The 21,138-nt window shown below is 40.2% G+C and overlaps 1 protein-coding gene across 1 annotated transcript in view; it reads right to left on the minus strand.

Moving 5' to 3' along the window:
- The window catches only part of Thoc1 (THO complex subunit 1), a 39,027-nt gene extending 21,542 nt beyond the window's left edge, over positions 1-17,485 (minus strand). Inside the window, exons 1-9 of the mRNA XM_070029467.1 lie at positions 17,337-17,485; positions 13,255-13,328; positions 13,098-13,158; positions 12,102-12,168; positions 10,862-10,980; positions 10,271-10,319; positions 9,371-9,466; positions 3,283-3,365; positions 948-1,021 (exon numbers count right to left, since the gene is read on the minus strand). Coding sequence (XP_069885568.1) covers positions 948-1,021; positions 3,283-3,365; positions 9,371-9,466; positions 10,271-10,319; positions 10,862-10,980; positions 12,102-12,168; positions 13,098-13,158; positions 13,255-13,328; positions 17,337-17,390 — 677 coding nt within the window. The 5' untranslated portion in view covers positions 17,391-17,485. The remainder of the gene's footprint in view (positions 1-947; positions 1,022-3,282; positions 3,366-9,370; positions 9,467-10,270; positions 10,320-10,861; positions 10,981-12,101; positions 12,169-13,097; positions 13,159-13,254; positions 13,329-17,336) is intronic.
- Positions 17,486-21,138: the final 3,653 nt, after the last annotated feature.

The raw sequence follows: 21,138 nt of genomic DNA on the forward strand, positions 1-21,138 counted from the left end.
CAAAAATACTCTATAAAACTTGATTTTTTCTTTTACTGAGGCATTTGAACCAAATCTGAAATAGACTTCATACTGTAAGTAATCAGGTAACGTGTCTTGTTCTGCAAACTAAAATACCAAGACTATGTAGTGAGATGGTTGCTTACTAAGTAATTTCCACATACTTTCTTCATTCATGCAGAAAAATAATGATTGCAAGAGACAGACAGCTGAGTGCTAGGTCCTATTTAAGGAACTTTTCTGCAGCTGGGATTAGTAAATAATCATAATCAAAATGTCTTTAGGGGCTTTGTTTACACTTTAGGCAACCCATTACTTAAAATTCTACTACCTTAGCCCAGAGTTGTTCAGGCCAGACCCCAAAAACCTACTCCATCTATACTGTGCTTAAGAAAATAGGCCTCTAAAAAAATAGCAACTACAGCTAAATAACAGCTAGTTACTAGTCTAAGGAAACAATGAACTAGCTGGAAACCAACTGATACAGCCTATTAATGACACAGGATTTCTTACTTTTTGTCAGTCATGGGACTTGAACTCTGGGCCTGGCCACTGTCCCCAAGCTCTTCAGCTCAAGGCAAATACTCTACCACTTGAGCCACAGCACCACTTAGAGTTTTCTAGTGGCTACTTGGAGATAAGAGTCTCAAGGACTTTCCTGCCAGGCTGGCTTTGAACTACGATCCTCAGATCTCAGTCTCCTGAGTAGCCAGAATTATAGGCATGAGCCACTGTCGCCCGGCTTAGGATTTATTGTTAGACATTAAAGTTTTATACATATAAAACTTTATATGAATATACACCTATATATGTATAGATACACACAAATATGTGAAATCTATAAGCTCTGTTTACTACCTCCTTGTTTCTATCTTTAATATAGTATTTGATAGGTTACTAAAGAATTGTCTTTGTAAATTAAGAAATTTTAAGCTCTAAAAACTTACCAAGTAGTTGGAGCTTCATCATCTCCCATTTCACCTTCTTCTACATCCATTCCTTCCTCTCTATCCTCAGAGTGCTGAATTTAAAAAAATGGACAGCTTGTCATGAAGCAGCCAGAAGGTAAATTCTACAATATTAGGCCAATTACACTCTGAGAACCATTTAGAGATGTCTAGTTACAATAACTATCCAGATCTATAATGTTTAAGTCAATGGGAATTCTATATGATAGGATCCAAGAACATAAGAAAAGTATAACAAGAATATAACACAGTCTTAAGACTCAAACCAAGTCAATGGCTCACACTTACAATCCTAGCTACTCAGAAGGCTAAGATCTGAGGATCATGGTTTGAAGCCAGTCCAGGCAGAAAAGTTCTCATGAGACTTTTATCTCCAATAAGCTATTCCGGAAAGCCAGAAGTGGAGCTGTAGCTCAGGTGGTAGAGTGTTAGTCTTGAGCACAAAGAGACTCAGGGACAGTGCCCAGACCCTGAGTTTGAGCCCTAGGACTAGTGGGGGCCAGGGGAGTCTCAAACTAGTTATGTCTCAAAGCAAGGCCAACAGATCCTCTCTGGTCTATAGTAAATGTTTTAGAAATATATACTAAGAGGCAATTCATTGAAGAAAACTTCTAGTCCACATATAAATTCTTTAACTTTGATAATAATCAAAGAAATGTAAAAAAAAAACCTTAATTTTCAAATATTTTTATCAATTAGGAAAGAGTTTTAAAAAATTCATACTTTCCAGGATTGGTGCAAGGCTGTGGAAAGTGGGCAGGTAGTCTATGTCAATAGTAGTAGTATAAATGCTAATAAGCATGAGGGTGTGGTCAAGTGGTAGAGTACCTACATAACTGTGTAAGTCCTTAAGTTCAAACCCTAGCATAGCAAAATAAATAATAAATAAATGGGTATAGCCATTTTGAGAACTGGGTGACAGTTATGACAAAAATTTCAAATAAGCAAGCCAGTAGCTCTTGTCTGTAATCCTAGTTATCTACTTGAAAGTCTCAGATCTGAAGGATCACAGTTTAGCCTGGGGAGAAAAGTTTATGAGGCCTCTTGTCTGAACCCATCTCACTGGGTGTGATGACCCATTCATGTTATCCTAAGATAGGTGAGAAGACTAGGAAGACTATGGTATAGGTCAGCTAGGCAGAAAAATCTGTAAGACTCCATTTCAACAGAAAAAAGCTGGGTATTGTAGCATATACTTTTTATCCTAGCAGATAGTGGTCCAGGCACTTACCTAGATAGCACAAAAAGGGGCAAGAGGCATGGCTGAATGGTAGAGACTAACAACAAACCCCAGTATTGACAAAAGAATTACCTACATATTTCAGCAACAATATATACTATTCTCTGAAATGCTATGGACAATTTTTTATACTAGAGATTATCTAAGTGTCCACTGACATGGGATTTTGATATATCTATTAACAGATTTATCAAAGTTGGGTGCCGGTGGCTCATACCGATACTATTACTCAGGAAGCTGAAATCTGGGGATCCTGGTTTAAAACCAGCCCTAGCAGAAATACTGGAGGGCCTCTTATATCCAATTAACTAGCAAAAGGCTATAAATGGGGCCTGAAAGTGGAGTGCCAGCTTTGAGTGAAAGAGACGAGTTCAAGCCCCAGTAATGCACAAACAATAAAAAAGACTTATCAAGGGTCATTAAGGAACTAGAGGTATGGCACAAATAAGAAAAACAAACAAAAAAAACAAATGAAAGTGTAAGGGCCTGAGTTCAAACTCAAAAAAAAAAGTACATTAAATGTACATTAAAAAGACATTAAAGGGCCAAGACAGATCTAAATTGTTGTAGAAGTAACAGGTAAAAGAAAAAAATGAGCTAGGTGCTAGTAACTGGCACCTTAGCAACTCAGGAGGCTGCTGAGATCTGAGTGAGGATTATGGTTAAAAGCCAGCCGGACAGGAAAAGTCTGTGAGGCTCTTATCACCAATTAACCACCAAAAAGGTGGAAGAGCACTAGCTTGAACAAAAAAGCTCAGGTATAGTGCACAGACTGTGAATTCAAGCCTGGGACCAGCACACACAAAGTATATAATTTTTTTTTTTGGGTCCGGTCGTGGGGCCTGAACTCTGGGCCTGGGCGCTGTCCCTCAGCTCTTCAGCTCAAGGCTAGTGCTATACCACTTGAGCCACAGCGCCACTTCCGGCTTTTTTCTTTTTGCTTATGTGGTGCTGAGGAATCGAACCCAGGGCCTCATGCATGCAAGGCAAGCGCTCTACCACTGAGCCGCCTTCCCAGCCCCCACAAAATATTTTTTTATAAATATCTTTTGTAAGATTTCATACCAATCTTACCTTCTGACCCAGGGTGCTTTCCTGCTCATTGGTATTGAAGACAGTAACATTTTCCAGGTTAAACTGACTCTGTAAGTTTAGTCCTATTAAAAAAAAAATTCTTTCAATGCAAATCCACTGACACCTAAATCCAAAAAAAATGAAATGCTAAATATGTAATTTAGCAAAATATCAAGTCAGAAATATTCCACACTTGTACATAAATGATCACAATAGGCCATCTTATTTTCTTTTTGAGACAATCTTGCTGTGTAACTCAGGCTGGCCTTGCGCTGTATAGTCCAGGTTAGTCTCAAACTTGCCATTCTCTGGCCTCAGCCTCCTGAGTGCTGCAATTACAGACATGAACTACCAAGAACAAATCCATGCAATGCAAAACAGAGCATTCATAATTTCACTAATAAATATAAATTATATCAATTGAACATGGTATTTAACAAATAAGTAAATATATTATAGTTAAATCTAATGAAAACCATGTTTCTTACTGTTAGAGAACTAATAAGAGTCTCTCCTTGAGACCCTTATAAGGAAGGATTGCAGTTTGAGGCCAGCCCAAGTAAAAAGATGGTGAGACCCTAGGGTAAAAACCAAGGTAGGTGCTGGCACATGCCAGTAACCTCTTGCAACCTGGAAGGTGGAGACTGTATGATCAAAGTCTTGAGGTCAGCTAAGACAAAAACTGTGATGCCGTACTTGAAAAGTAACTAAAGCAAAAAGTACTGGAGGCATGGCTCAAGTGGTATAGAGCTTACCTACATAGCTTTAACTTTTTTTTTTCCCATGATGGGGCTTGAACTCTGGGCCTGAATGCTGTCTCTCAGCTCCTCAGCTCAAGGTTAGCACACTTGAGCCACAGCGCCACTTCCAGCCTTTTCTGTTTATGTGGTGCTCAGGAATTGAACCCAGAGCCTCATGCATGTGAGGCAAGCACTTTTACCACTAAGCTTCCTTCACAGCCCTCATCTTTAACTTCTTTGACAGTAAGAAGTGTGGTTTTCAGAAACTATATTTCATTAACTATATTTCCTTTACCCTGCTGAACTGATGTAATTTATATTGCATTGTGTTGATTTGTTCTTGTATAGTAAAAAAAGATTCATTTAAGCTGGAAGTGGTGGTTCATGTCTGTAATCCCAGCATTCAAAAGGCAAGGTCCTGAGTTCAAACCCTGGTGTTACAAAAAAAAAATTCAACATTAAGCTAAACATGGCAGCAGATATTATTATTCGAATTATATGGGAGGTGAGGTAAAGGGATTGGAATTGAGGCCAACTTGGGCTACTTAGATGATGTTGGAAGGAAGGAAGGAAAGAAGGAGGAGAGGGAGGAAGGAAATAGGGAGAAGAGGGGAGAGAACAGGAAAGAAGGGGAGGGAAATGGAACAATAAGTACAACAAACAAAAAAATGACATTAATAGAAGGATTTACAAATAAGCACCAAGGCCCTATAGTGGTAATTATCCTGATATTTTAAAAGTATAAACAAGGTAAGTTGCTAATTCAATAGGAAAAGAATAGTTTTTCAAAAATTAGTGGTAAGACTGGTATCCATGCAAAGAACCTGAATCTCTACTTAATACCATATACAAATGAACTCAAAATGGATCACAGAGATAAAATTCAGGAAAACATAGGAACAAAACTTTGTGACCTGGGGGGAGGGAGGATGGGAAGGGAAGGGAAGGGTAAACAAAGGAGGAGGCTACAATGCTTGATAAGAAATGTACTATCTTGCCCACGTAATTGTAACCCCTCTGTACAGTATTTTCACAATAAAAAACAAAAAACTTTGTGACCTATACTTAGAGAGTAGTTTAGACACCAAAAAAGCACAAGCAACAAAAGAAAATAGATAAATCTTAGCAAAATTTAAAACTTTTGTGGTATTAAGAGATCAAGAAAACAAACAGGTGGTAAGGAGCTGTAGCTTAATGTTAGGAGTGTGTGCTCAGGGAGGGGAAGGTGGCTCAGTGGTAGAATGGCTTGCCTTGCATGCATGAGACCCTGGGTTCAATTCCTCAGCACCACATAAGCAGAAAAAGCCAGAAGTGGTGCTGTGGCTCAAGTGGTAGAGTGCTAGCCTTGAGCTAAAGAGCTGAGGGACAGTGCCCAGGCCTAGAGTTCAGGCCCTACAACCAACAACAACAAAAAAGAGTGTGTGCTCAGCATGTTCCAGGACTTGGGTTCAATCCCCACAACCAGTAGGGACTGCACTCCCCATAGCTATCTCCAGAAAATATTGAACGTTTTGCATCTGTTAAGGGTCTATCTAGTGTCCAGAATATTAAATGAGTACAACAATAAAAATACAAATTACTTAAGTGGGAAAAGGATAGCAATCCATCTAAGAAAGAAATATAAATGGCCAATAAATATATAAAAATGTTTAATACAAATAGTTACTAGGGAAATGTAAATAAAAGCCATGAGATATCACTTTATACTGATGACAATAACCAAAAAGACAGTAACAACAGGATGTGAACCTACATGCATTACTACAGGACTGAGAACTGGTACAGTCTTGTTATAAAACAAATAGTTCTTTACACATTTAGAGTTACTGTGCCTCCCCTCTTACCTCCTCTCTTAACACACACAATCTCTTCTTTCTTCAGGAAAAACTCAAACTTAAGTGTAAGCAAGTAAAGCATTTCTACTTTAAGTATATATCCAAAGGAAACATAACATCCATACAAGCTGGGTGCTGGTGGCTCATGCCTGTAATCCTCCCTTCTCAGGAGGCTGAGATTTGAGAATTGAGCTTTGAAACCAGCCTGGACAGGAAAGTTCATGAAACTGTAATCTCTAATTAACCACCAGAAAACTGAAGTGGTGCTGTGGCTGAAAATGGAAGAGCACTAGCCTTGAGCAATAAAGCTTAAGGGACAGTGCTCAGGCCCTAAGTTTAAGCCCCACAACTGACAGAAACAAAGCAAAACAAAAAAAAACACCAAAAGACAAATCCACACAAAAACCTGTACACAAATGTTTATAGTCACATTACTCATAACAGTAAAAAAATGGAAACAATCCAATCTATCAAGTGGTAAATAATCAAAATCTAGTGTTATTTATAGCTATAGAATGTGGTATCATTTATAGAATGTGCTACCATTACAGAGAGGAATGAAGTAATGACACATGCTTTCACATAAAAACTTTGAAAATATGCTAAGTGAAAGAAGGTATCCACAAAAGAACACATCTTGTATTATCCTAATTATGTTACGTGCCCAGAATAGAAAAATGTTGTTAGAATTAATTTAAGCATAGGTGGTAGAGCACCTGCCCAGTTAAGTATATATAAGGTTATGAGTTCAAACCCTAGTACTGTCAAAAGAAAAGAAAATTAAAAAGTTGACTAATGGTTGCTTAGGACTTGAGGAAGAAAGTAAGGACTGACGTGAGTGGGGCATGACAACTAACAAATATAGATTTCTTTTTCTTTTTGTACTCTCCCTCTCGCTTTTCCCCTCTCTCTTTCTCCCATGGCATTGGGAAACATGGACACACAGAGCTTGCAAACATTATTAGGAAATAAGAAACTAAAGTGTTTAACAGTAGACTAATAAAAAGTTCTCCTGAAAATGAAAGATATGACATAATAACTAAAATAAAAAAATTCCTGCCGGGTGCCGGTTGCTCACACCTGTAATCCTAGCTACTCAGGAGGCTGAGATCTGAGGACCATGGTTCAGAGCCACACCCGGCAGGAAAGTCCATGAAACTCTTATCTCCAATGAACCACCACAAACGAAGTGGCACTGTAGCTGAAGTGGTAGAGCCCTAGCCTTGAGCTGAAGAGCTGAGGGACAGCGTTCAGGCCCAGAGTTCAAGCCCCACGACTGACCCCCTCAACGCCCCCCCTCAACCAAAAAAAAAAAAAAAATCCTTTGCCAGCAGATGATTAACAACAGCTGAAAAAGTAGTTACCTGGAAAACAGTTAAGAAAATTACTTCAAAATGTCATGGAGAGAGACCATTAGATTTTTTTTTTTTAATTATAAAGAAAAAGTGACAATAGGGATACAATATATACTTAATCAGACATTTAAGAAGAGAAAAAATATACACATTTAAAGAGATAATGGCTAAACTTTTTACAAATTAAGTGACCCTATAGACTTAGATGTCCACAATTCTAAACATAATAAAAAGGCCATGTATAGATTCATAGTAAAACTAAAGAAAACCAAAGAAAAAAGAAAATTTTAGATCAGAGAAAGAAATGGATAGTTGTCCTCAAAAAAGTCAAGAGATCTGTAGCTACTCAGAAAGTGAAATCTAAGAACTGCAGTTCAAAAATAGCAAGACAGGAAAATCTGTGAGACTCATATTTCCAATTAACCACACATACACAAGCCGGAAGTGGAGCGGGGGCTCAAGTAGTTGAGTGCTATCCTTGAGCAAAAAAGCTTGGGAAAGCAGCCAGGCCCTGAGTTCAGGCCCCAGTACTGTCACTAAAACTAAAACAAATACAAAAACAAAACAAAACAAAACAAAACCCTAGTGATGCACACACAATTTTAAAGATTATATCTGACAAGCCGAAACCTTTTATTTAGTGCCTAGAACTGTAAGTTTATCAGAACCATTTTACAAGAAAAAAAGAGAAATAAAGATTTTCAGGCATTAGATCTGTGCTAAAGTCTAAGGAAATATTATCAGAGATGGAAAGTTATAAATACAAAAGTGGGTCTATATTAATCCTGAGTCTATAAAACAAATAGGAAAGAAAAAACAGCCTATGTATGGTATGACAAACAGAGTGCATATAACTCATTACAAGCATATACTATAAGTCCAACTACAGGCAAGCACTGTTGTAAGCTCTTTATGTATTTTAATTTATTTATCCTTACAAGAATATATAAAGCAGATGGTTCCCTAGCCTTGTATTTTCTTTTCTTTTCTTTTCTTTTTTTTTGTTGGTCATGGAGCTTGAACTCTGGGCTTGGGTACTGTCCCTCAGCTCTTCAACCGAAGGTGAGTGCTCTATCACTTGAACCACAGTGCAACTTCTGGTTTTCTGGTTGTTTATTGGAGATAAGAGTTTCACGGAGGGCTGGGAAGGTGGCTCAGTGGTAGAGTGCTTGCCTTGCATGCCTGAGGCCCTGGGTTTCATTTTTTAGCACCACATAAGCAGGAAAAAAAAAAGCCGCAAGTGGTGCTGTGGCTCAAGTGGTAGAGTGCTAGCCTTGAGCTGAAGAGCTGAGGGACAGCGCCCAGGCCCAGAGTTCAGGCCCCACAACCAGACCAAAAAAAAAAAAAAGTTTCATGGACTTTCCTGCCCGGGCTGGCTTTGAACCTCGATCCTCAGATCTCAACCTCCTGAGTAGCTAGGATCACAGGTGTGAGCCACCAGCACTTGGCCCTAGTCTTGTATTAAGGCAGGGAAAATTGAAGAAATATTAAAATCTGGTGTAAACAATATGCAGACAGGAAAGGTTATGAAAAACTGGCTGTGTTCCATTTCTGAAGCTGGACAACAGTGGTTATATAAAGTTTGTAGTTTTCATAATTATTATACTCTACATTTGCTTTACATATCTTTCCATGAGTATATTTTACAAAAATTTGTAAGAAAAAAATCAAATGAGAGGAAGTACCTATGGCTAAACAGTAGTGATTGAAGGAAAAAGTAGCAACAGAAAAACTGAGTTATATTATAAAATGAAATATAGACAGGCTAGTTCATATATACATATTTCAGTATGATTAAATTGCATATTAATAAGCTTTGAACTTAAAAAAAATCAATGATCAAGGATTATTTATACAAAAGAAGTAACAATTTCTATGCCATCTTTCAGTTTTCTACAATCATTTTTCTTATGATACATTTTGATCTTAAGAACTGAAAAAATAATTCCTGAAAAGAACGTAATGTATAAACACTTACCTGACTTTGGCATGGAGGAGGATAGAGGGGGAGATGGGAAGGGATGGGAAGGAGAAACAAAGGAGGAGGAAACAATGCTTGATAAGAAATGTACTCATTACCTTGCCCATGTGATTGTAACCCCTCTGTACGGTATTTTCACAATAAAAACAAAACAAAACAAAACAAAAACCCACTTACCTGACTTTTCAGATAGAGGAAAAAGTCTGGCCAAAAACAGTTGAATTCGTCCACAGAAGACTGTATTCTGGGACTTTGATAATCTTCTTAAGAGATCTATTAATATATGGGAATGAATGTTACACAGAAAAAATCATTCTGTAGTTATTATAATAACACATAAATTTCTTAACCAGTTTGTACAAATGTTTTCTTTTTTTTTTTTTTTTTGGGTCCGGTCGTGGGGCCTGAACTCTGGGCCTGGGCGCTGTCCCTCAGCTCTTCAGCTTAAGGCTAGCGATCTACCACTTGAGCCACAGCACCACTTCTGGCTTTTTTCTTTTTGCTTAATGTGGTGCTGAGGAATCGAACCCAGGGCCTCAGGCATGCAAGGCAAGCACTCTACCACTGAGCCACCTTCCCAGCCCCAGTACAAATGTTTTCTTAAAATAATGGTTCTCAAAACTACTATAAATTAGGAACAAAGTAAGTGCAATATGGAAGATGAATTTTACTGAATCTAAAAAACTTTCCTTGAGTTTGCACCTAGAAAATGAATAGTTTAAAGCAAATGATCAATTTTTGTTTGTTTTCCTTTTGTTGATACTTAAGTTTGAACTCAAGGCCTCATCTTTGCTTGCTCAGCCGGTGCTGTACTATTTAAATCATGTTTTCAGCCCTGGAGATGGAGTCTCTCAGACTTTCCTGTTCAGGCTAGTTTAGAACTGCAATCCACCAGATCATAAACTCCTGAGTAGCTAGGATTACAGGTGTGAGTACCAGTATCCACCTAATTTTAAGAAATGAGAATATTATTTACTAAATTATCTTTAAAACATTAATAATACTAGTACTTAATAAACCTGTTTGGGACCACATTTACATTTTTTTAAAAAATCACTTTTTAACTGAATTACTTACCATTGCACATACGTAGTAAATAATTTTTCCCAGCAGAATAGAATGTATTCTGAAATTAAGACAAAAATTACTATCCTTCAGTTCTCACACTTTTTATTATAAACTACAACTAAGGTATTAAAGAACACTAACATACACGGAGAATCTACTGTGCTACTTTTCCCTTTTTTTTGAGTTAAGAACATTTCAATGAAATAAAATAAGTAAATAGTATGATTTTGAGTAACTTGTTTCCATCTGACTTCTTTACATTTTTAAATCCAGGGTCTTACTATGCAGCCTAGGCTGGTCTAGGACTCAGTATCTTCCTACTTGTGGCTCCTGAGTACTGGGACTGTAGTATACCATCACGCCTGGCCTGAAGTATTTTTTCAAGTTAATTTTTACTGCTCAAATCTACACTTCAAATTTTTCTCCACAAAAGGTTATTTGTCTCTCCCCCAAAACCACAGTATATAATAACTCTTTTACAGAAACAAAGTTTTTGACAACTCACAATATTAAAAATGTCAGAACCCCCGCCCCACTATCTTCAGAACTCTAGATCAACACAGAGATAATGATGGCAGGAAAAGAAACTAAAGCACTTACTGATTTCCAAGTAGCAACATTTTTTTCCACAAAAGTGAATATTGTATCACATTGGTCCAAAGGAAGACAATCCAAAACATCTCCCAACAACACAAAAGGTGTAGATGCAGTACAAATACCTTCAAGTGAGGCACAATTTAAAAGTTTAAACTATAGAGTAAAACAGCCAATGAAAAACAATTTTTAAGAATAGCTTAAGAGGCATATGGTCATACATAACATTTTAAAAGGACAAGAAATAAAAGCAACCTAAAAAGCTCCAAATGGGACACACTTAGGTAATTTCTGATATGTGCACTCAATAAGCATGATGATACCATTAAATGTGTGTGTATGCCCATCCTGGGACTTGAATTCAAGGCCTAGGCACTGTCCTTGAGCTTTTGTGTTCAAGGTTAGCAGTTTACCACTTGAGCTCCCAGCTCTACTTCCAACTTTTTGGTGGTTAGTTGGAGGTCAGGGTCTCATGGATTTTCCTGTATAAACTGGCTTCAAACTGTGATAGCAAGGATTACAAAGGATTACCTCCTCACAGATAGAGAATACACCTTATTCATTAACCAGTCTTCAAGTCTTAGCTTATTACCAGGCACTGGTACCACGACCATGAGAAAGAATAGTAAATACTCAAATATTTACTGATAGGATGATACAACTGGAGAAGAAAGTACCAAAATGAGTATTGGATAACAGAGAAGTAAGTGTAAACTAATTTGATAAGAGCTAAATTCTTGGCAAAGGTGGGAGTCAGGCAGAACTTAAGAAATGAACAACTTGTGTATGGGAATGGGGTGAAAAACTGGGAGAGCGCGAGGAAAGGGGTGACACTGTCTAAAAAGAAATGTACTCTTTACCTGACTTAAGTAACTGTAACCCCTCTGTACATCACCTTTATAACAGCAAAAAAAAAAAAAAAAAAAAAGGCAGAAAACCCAAAAATAAAACAAAAAAGAATGAATAAGGGGTTGGCGACATAGCTCAGTGGTGGAGCATGTGTGAAGCCATGGGTTTGATCCGCAGCAGCACCACATACACAAAAACTAAGATTAAAGAAAAATAAGAATAGGGCAGGTAATGTGGCTTAGTGGTAGACTGCTTGCCTTGCATGCATAAGGCCCAGAGTTTGATTCCTTGGTACCACATAAGCAATAAATAAAAGGAAAAACAACCATTAAAAACTTTAAAAAAAAAATCAAGAATAAAACTTGGAGAGGTATACAGAGAAGTTTAAACCACTTACCTTCAGTTACTCCCCCAATAGCAAGAGAGATAATAGCTAAAACATTTTCACATGATGAATGATTTATCTACCAACAGAAGAGAAATAATTTAATTTAGAAGAGTTCAGACTACTTTGGTAAAAATCAAAACATGTTCTCTGACATTTAATTGTTACACAAGAGATTTCTTATAGAAGATACAGTTTTCTTCTAAAATGAATATATGTAGAAATATGTCAATAGCATGTGATTCAATTAAAATCCAATAATCTCAGGGAAATGGACACATTAGCAAGACTAAGTCCATAAGCCAAGTGCTGAGGCTATAACTCAAATTAGAAGCACAAAGCAAAATAGGATCTGAATACTGACATTAATACTAATGCATCAATTAATATATTTGACAAATGTCTGAGAGAAGGAAGATAGTGCTTAATCATTATTGAACATTCATTATGTTGTTTTGTACTAAAAGAATGGCTGAAAAAAACAAAGTATTATGACCATGAGAAAAAAAAATCAGCTGCTGAAAAATGTCCTTTCATTTGGGAGTCCCACTCATGGCAAATAAATGCAGATTCTTTATCATTAGACCAAATTTCTTTACCAAGGAAGGAACCCTTACTGATGAGGAAAGAAGGATGATAGAGGAAAGTGAAGGAATGGAAGTCTAGACATTCCTAAGTTGAATGTCCTTTGATTCAATCTTTTATGTCAGTACAGGATATGCAACTCCTTGTACAGCAAAGAGAGAGATTTACCTTCAGCTCTCTAGTTTTTGCTTATTAAGATTACATGTCAATTTTTCTTATGTTCAAATGTTTACACTGCACCTGTGCTTAATTATGATCTAATTCTTACTCTGAAGATCAAGTCAGCTTTCACAAGGCAGCCAGCTCATGCTAGTAAAAAAAAAATGTCATATTTGAATATACATTCTAATGATAAAAGCAATCATCTAATAAGAGTTTATTAATGTGTCAGCAAAACTGTAACCAGGGGAAAAATATACTTACAATTTCTTCTTCTAGAACACCTCTGAAAGCCTGGTCAAGGGTACATTTTTTTTCATTTTCACTATTAAAAACAAAAGACATGTCATTTTTCTTAAACAGCTCAGTGTAAGTATATAAATATTTAGGCAAGTACTTCTCACAGACAATAATATCTTACCTGCCAGGTAACTGGCTGAAGGTATTCAACAATGGCTTGATATTTTTGTTGTTTAAGGCCTCTCTGGTAGATTTCTATAAAAGCAAAAATGACCAATTGGAGAGGTTTTGCTTATTGTTTACTGAAAAATGTACTATTCTTCAAAAGTTGGTCTAATTAAGAAATATTTATGAGGGCTGGGAAGGTGGCTCAGTGGTGGAGCGCTTGCCTTGCATGCCTGAGGCCCTGGGTTTGATTCCTCAGCACCACATAAGCAAAAAGAAAAATACTGGAAGTGGCTCTGTGGCTCAAGTGGTAGAGCGCTAGCCTTGAACTGAAGAGCTGAGGGATAGCGCCCAGGCCCAGAGTTCAGGCCCCACTACCGAACCAAAAAAAAAAAAAAAAAAAAAGAAATATTTATGAGGGGGAAGGGAATCACTTGCCAGTCATTCTCAACAGCTCTTATTTCAAATGACACTTAATGATACAGATCCTTATCACTTTAAATCAGGGAAGTTTCTTTCTTTCTTTTTTTTTTTTGGCCAGTCCTAGGGCCTGAACTCAGGGCCTGTGCGCTGCTCCTGAGCCTCTCTGTGCTCAAGGCTAGTGCTCTACCACTTGAGCCACAGCACTGCTTTCAACCTTTTCTGTTTATGTGGTACTGAGGAATTGACCCAGGGCTTCATGCAGCCTAGGCAGGCACTCTACCACTAAGCCACCTTCCAAGCACATAAGTCAGGGAAGTTTCTAACTAGACTTTTTTATTTTAGGTTTTCTCTTGTGTCATCTCTTTAAGTATTGTGTACATGCTAGTGTTTTACTGGGTGCTGATGGCTCATACTTATAATCCCATACTTATAATCTTGGAGGCCAAGATCTGAGGATCCCAATGTGAAGCTGGACAATTAACCAGCAAAATGACAGATTGAAAGTGTGGCTCAAATGGTAGAGCACTAGCTATGAGTGGAAAAGCTAAACAAAAGAATAAGGCACCAAGGGCTGGGAATGTGGCTTAGTGGTTGCCTAGCATGCATGAAGCTCTGAGTTCAATTCCTCAGTACCACATAGACAGAAAAGGCCGAAAGTGGTGCTGTGACTCAAGTGGTAGAGTACTAGCCGCGAGCAAAAGAAGCTCAGGTATAGTGCCCAAGACCCGAGTTCAGTCCAGGACTGCCAAAACAAAAACAGAGAGGTATGAAAATATTTTGGCCAGTTGCTGGTGGCTCATGCCTGTAATCCTAACTACTCAGGAGGCTGAGATCTGAGGATCATGGTTCGAAGCCATGGCATAAAAGTCCCTGTGAGCCTCTTATCTCCAATTAACCACACAAAAACCTGTGTGGCTCAAGTGGTAAAGCATGACCCTCAAGCACAAAGAGGCTCAGGGACAGTGCCCAGACCTTGAGTTCAAGCCCTAGGACCAACCCAGGAGAGGGGAAAACCACTTTGATATGTCTCCTTATTTACACCATTTGGTTCTGAAATTTTATCGCTCCCCCATCATCTTGGATGTTATCTCATTGAATTTACTCAACCTTATTCATGCACTACTCACTAACACATACCTCCACTAAAGGCTGGCCATTTTTCACCATTTCTTATCATGCTTGTTCTAGTGTAGCTATATACTCATACTGTTCTTCCCATCTGTCCATCCAAATTCAATTTATTTTTTCTGCACCATTTCAAGTCCTACCCCTGAAGGTATCTTCTCTAGCAGTCTCTAACAAATAGTAAGCAATGAATGAATATCTGCTGATTAAAACCGGTCATAACTTAAACACAAAAACCGAGTGAAGTCAACCATTTGTTATAAATTTACCTATTTGGAAAGTCATTATATTGCCTCATAAAGGAGTTAGATCTATACAGTGAATGTCCACTCCAGGATTAGCCTTTGACTGAGTAATATAAGACCTATCTTTACCTCCTTAAGCTTCTCTTTCCTCACCAGTTAAATAAGAGGGTTGTTGGGGGCTCAGAAATGGAGGGACAAAGGGTGAAGAAATGCAGCAGTGGTACTCCTAGACACTATATTGAAAATGCACTATACAGCTTTGTGGGTGGGGGACAGGAGAGAAAAACTGGGAGAGCAAAGATGTGACATTGTCCAAAAAGAAATGTATTCATGTGGCAAGGAATGTGGCTTAATGGTAGAGTGCTAGTCTAACATGCATGAGGCCCTGGGGTCCACTCCTTGGTACCACATAATCACAAAAAATAAATAAAATTATTTTTTTTAAAAGAATTACATTTTGGGGGCTGGGAAGGTGGCTCAGTGGTAGAGCGCTTGCCTTGCATGAGGCCCTGGGTTGGATTCCTCAGCACCACATAAGCAAAAAGAAAAAAGCCGGAAGTGGCGCTGTGGCTCAAGTGGTAGAGTGCTAGCCTTGAGCTGAAGAGCTGAGGGGCAGTGCCCAGGCCCAGAGTTCAGGCCCCACAACCGGAACCACCCCCCCAAAAAAAAGAATTACATTTTTATTTGTAAAAAAACATTCATTACCCAATTTATGAAACTGTAACCCCTCTGTATACCACCTTTCAATAATAATAACAATAAGAGGGTTGTTGATCCTTACTTCAATCGGCAGTAGAAGCATCACCTGGGAGCTTGTTATAACTACATAATCTCTGGCTGTCACTCTAGACTTAGTTTAGAATCTTTACTTAACAAGATCTCCAGGCTGGGAATGTGGCTTAGTGGTAGAGTGCTCACCTAGCATGCATGAAGCCCTGGGTTCGATTCCTCAATTCCACCTACACCGAATAAGGCAGAAGTGGTGCTTTGGCCAAGTGGTAGAATGCTAGCCTTGAGCAAAAGAAGCTCAGGGACAATGCCCAGGCCCCGAGTTCAAGTCCCAGGACTGGCAAAAAAAAAAAAAAAAAAAAAGGAAAACTCAACAAGATCTCCAGTTCATAACACCACATGTTGAAGCTTGAGAAGCAATAAACTAGAAGAGTGGTTCCTTTAGGGGTAAGAGGCTGTAGCTCAGTAGTGTAGTGCTTGCCTAGCACACATGAGACTACAGATTTGATTCTGAGTAAACTGAGGGAAAAAAATCTCTTTTAGGGTTACTGTGATGGAAGAAATCAATTCTTATGACAAAAGATGTAATTAAATTTTCATTGTATGGTGTGGGGGAGGGAACCCTGCAAATAACACCATTGACTACATTTTTCTTGCCCAGAATTTTCATTCTAGGTACAGTTAAACGTCTAGTTCAGACGAGCGTGAAATATTGGTGCAAATGGTAGAGTCAAATGCCTTGGTTAACAGTTCACTATATATGTTGCTGTGGTGGGTAACCAAAAGAACGTTGTTCCTAACGTCAAAAAAAAAAACAGCGAAGTAAATCACTTAACTGACTGGGGCGAGAGCTGTCTCACTTTCTATCTGCTGCGCTGCGAATGATGAAACAGCCTAAATATTTTAGCATTATTTTAGGTAACCAAATAAACATGGAATGTGTCCTGCAAAGTGTTCAAGCCGCCGGTACCCATTAGAACCACAAAACAACAATAACAACAACAAAAAAAACATAGCAGCTGGTCACCTTTCCTAAGGTGATCCGTGTAACTGCTCAGGTGCTCCTTATCCATCTCTTAGGGCGAGATACAGAGGGTTTAAACGGGGGGGGGGGGGGGGGGGAAGCGAGGGCCGACCGGCTGCAGAAAGACCACCACCTGGCAGCTTAGGAGGCGGGGCAGGAAACCGAGCTTCCGTGCCCCCCCCCCCCCCCGCCCCGCGCCGCCCTCCAGCTGAGACGACCCCGGCGGGCTGAGCCCGGGGACGCGACCTGACAGGAGGTCGGAGGAGACGCGCCCCGCTGCGCGGAGGCGATCCGTGGTGAGCTCTCCACGCGGGCTACTCAGGGCCGCACGCCGCGTCGCAGGACCTGCCGGCCGGAGGACCAAGGACCCGCCGAGGAGGCAGGTAGGGCGCCCTCCGTGCCGCCCGGCCCCCGGGCGCCGGCAGCCAACGCCGCCGCGGGGCTCCCTCAGTCCAGCTTTACCCGCGGGAGGGAAACGCTCGAGGAAGCTCAGGGAGAGGCAGGGAAAGAGAAGCGCTGGGTGAGGCCGGTACCCTCCCGCCGCCGACTAACCGTAAACCGCGTCCGCGCTTCTGGCAAACTGAAGAGCGGCGGCGTCGGAGACATTTTTTCGGTTGCGCGTACCCGCCACTGCGCCGCGGCGCGGAGCGATGATGTCACGCGGGAGCAGCGAGACGGCGGGCTCCGGCGGCTAGAGCGGCCTGTGGCTGGGCGAGGGGCGGGGGGGTGGTGGGGGGAGGTCGGACGGCGCGCGGGAGCCGAGGTGGTGATGGAGTGCGGGCGGAGTCAGCCTCGCGGCGCTGGTCCTTGTGAGCGTTCTGGGGTGACTCACCTCGGGAGTGGAGAGGATCCGAGGGGCTTCGCTGTGCAGCTTTGTCAGCGCTGTGCTTCCGGGCGGAAGGAGACCGGTGGTTTTCCCGGTTGAAGTGCTTCTGGGCGCGGCTGGACGGCGTCTGCCGCCCGCGTTGTCAGGGGGCCCCCCAGAGTGGACGGCGCGGGGCTGTGTGGCTCGTGGGCCTGCAGCTCGCGGAGTTCAGCTTCCCACCCACTCGTCGTGGGAAGGAGGGAGGGAGTGGCCGGTAGTGTGGATTGTAGCTACCCGAAGTAGGGGTTTGTGTGTGTGTGTGAGAGTGCGTGTGTCCTGGGGCTTGAACTCAGGGCCTGAGTGTGTGTGTGTGTGTGTCCTGGGGCTTGAACTCAGGGCCTGAGTGTGTGTGTGTGTGTGTGTGTGTGTGTGTGTGTGTGTGTGTGTGTGTCCTGGGGCTTGAACTCAGGACCGATAGTGTGGATTGTAGCTAACCGAAGTAGGGGAGTGTGTGTGTGTGTGTGTGTGTCTGTGTGTCTGTGTGTGTATGTCTGTGTGTGTATGTCTGTGTCCTGGGGCTTGAACTCAGGGCCTGAAAAATCCTCAAGATTTTTCTGCTAGGGCTGGCTTCGAACCTTAATCCTCAAATCTCCACCGCCCCCTGGCTCTTTGGTATAGCTAAGAAAACAGGGAACTAAGGAAAAAAGGTAACTGTGCACTTACTCCTAGAGAGGATTTGTGAACAATGGTGACTACTTAAAGAGTAGTGCTGTTTTTTGTTGTTGTTGTTGTTGTTTTGTGTTTTAGAATCAGAATTGTTGGGGTTTGATTGCAAATTAAATTTACAAAATGACAAAATGAGAATGACTTAGTTCAGTGATACACTTTGCTAATCTGGTAATTAATTTTATTAAAATCAATCACGTGTTCATTGATGATTATTACCATCTGAAACACAACTAAGATCTCTGAGGTAAACACAATTATTTTTTAACAGAAGTTCAAGCAGGAGATTAAATTTATTAGCCCAGTATCTTAGAAAGTTCTTGTTTCTTTATTCAGCAAACATTTGCAGGGCATGAAGTATAGTATTGTTTGAGTAAATGAGTAAGCAAATGGTCAAACAGTATAGTTTAATTCCTGTTCTTGGAGAGCTTTTAGTTGGATTTCAAAGGAACGTAACTACAGGATAAAATTTCTATTATGATTAGTTTAAATAATCGCTATAGTAATAAGTCAAAGGAAGAACAGCTGGTTACAATCTGAGGTGGTCAAGCAGTCTTAATGGAGGAGTTAGAATATGAGCGGGACTTTGAAGGATTTCAGTAGGTACCTATAGAGGTTGAAAGTGTCAGTAGGAAAGATATTCCAAATGAAGAGGACTTCCTGAACAAAGGTGGGGAAGGCAGTGAATGACACCTTTTACTTTGACTTACAAGGTTCTGAAAAATGGAGCTGAAAAGTCAATGTTTGAGGCTACCCAACGTCATGGATTTAAAAATGCCTTTCACATTTTGGGCACTGCTGGCTCATGCTGGTCATCCTAACTATTCAAGAGGCTGCAACCTGGGGATTGCAGTTTGAAGCCAGACTGGGCCGGAAAGTCTGTGAGATTTTTATCTCCAATTATGTACACACACACACACACACACACACACACACACACACACACACACTGGAAGCAGAGCTGTGGCTCAAAAGATCATGTGCTAGGCTTGAGCAAGAAAGCACACACACACACTGGAAGCAGAGCTGTGGCTCAAAAGATCATGTGCTAGGCTTGAGCAAGAAAGCACACACACACACACACACACACACACACACACACACACTGGAAGCAGAGCTGTGGCTCAAAAGATCATGTGCTAGGCTTGAGCAAGAAAGCACACACACACACTGGAAGCAGAGCTGTGGCTCAAAAGATCATGTGCTAGGCTTGAGCAAGAAAGCACACACACACACACACACACACACACACACACACACACACACACACACACACACACACACACACACACACACACACACACACACACACACACACACACACACACACACACACACACACACACACACACACACACACGAAGCAGAGCTGTGGCTCAAAAGATCATGTGCTAGGCTTGAGCAAGAAAGCTTAGTCCCTGAATTCAAGCTCCAGGACTGGCCCAGAAAAAGAAAAAAAAATGGCTATCATAGATGGCAATATATAAGTACAAAAGCATCATTTGGGAATACTAGGGGTTAGTGATTAAGAGTTTCAATTAAGGATCATTAAAAAGTTCTAGAATCGGACAGCAGTGATGGTTCCACAACTGTGAATATATTTACTCCCACTAAATTGGATACTTAAAATGGATAATGCTAGATTTTATGTGTATTGTGTGTGCCACAATAAAATGTTTAAAAGCTTTTTAAAAGCAGTCTGGGCCGGGGATGTGGCTTTGTGGTAGAGTGCTCACCTAGCATGCATGAAGCCCTGTGTTTGATTTCTCAGTACCACATAAACAGAAAAAGCCAGAAGCTCAAGTGGTAGAGTGCTAGCCTTGAACAAAAGAAGCTCAGGGACAGTGCCCAGGCCCTGAGTTCGGGCCCCAGGCCTGGCAACCGCCACCCCCCCCCCCAAAAAAAAAAAAAAAACCTGGCTAGCTAAACAAGGGGCACATATCACGAACATAAGTATGATCTTGAGCCTTAAGACTAGATTATATTCAAAAAAGCAAGCAATGCATTTTTAAAAGGCGATCAAAAGTCACTATGGGTGATTGTCCAAAAGGAAATGTACTCTTTATCTGACTTAACTGTAACCCCTCTGTATATCACCTTTACAGTAAGAATACATTTTTCCTTTTTAAATTCTGTACAGTAGATGTCACATATAATCCTAGCTACTGGGAGGATCACAGTTTGACCCTCCCTCCCCACCAGATGTACTGAGTACATCTTCTCTGGTGTACTCTTTAACATTTTATTTTGTGCTTCTAAGACAAATGAACAAGAAGTCAACTTGGTCTGCTTTTCCAGATTTTTAGCCTGATGATTGCCTAGGCCAAAGGAGGCTTTCTGCTCTTTGAACCATGTTAGGATGCAGATTTGGCTAGGTTCTAGGCCTAGCCTTTTATCCTTTTCATTAAGTGGTTCAAAATAGTTATATTTAGGGAAAACTATTATTTATCAGCCATGTTGAGCAAAAGAAGTAAAACCTCTGCATTGGAAAAAGAATGGGACTGAGAAGACTGAAAATAGAAGCAGGATGGCACTTCGTACATACTTTGGGTCTGAAACTTCTATGGAAAAAAAGGAGTTCACATAAAAACTGGATATGCTGTAATTTTATAAGTTGGCAACTATTTTCAATCATTTTATATTGATACTATACTGTTCATTCAGTACAAATTTAGTGCTTACTATTTGCTAGGCACAGGTATGGTATTATTGGATTATATGTACATTATTATCAAGTTATATTGCAGATTCTGTGTTTCTATGTTTAATAGTTTTTCTTTCCCAAAAATCATGTTGCAGTTTGATTGTCAGTGTTGCAGTATT

This window comes from Dipodomys merriami, unplaced genomic scaffold (genome assembly GCF_024711535.1).
Source record: "Dipodomys merriami isolate MVZ:Mamm:240054 unplaced genomic scaffold, mDipMer1.0.p SCAF_2, whole genome shotgun sequence".
Classification (NCBI taxonomy): Eukaryota; Metazoa; Chordata; class Mammalia; order Rodentia; family Heteromyidae; genus Dipodomys; species Dipodomys merriami.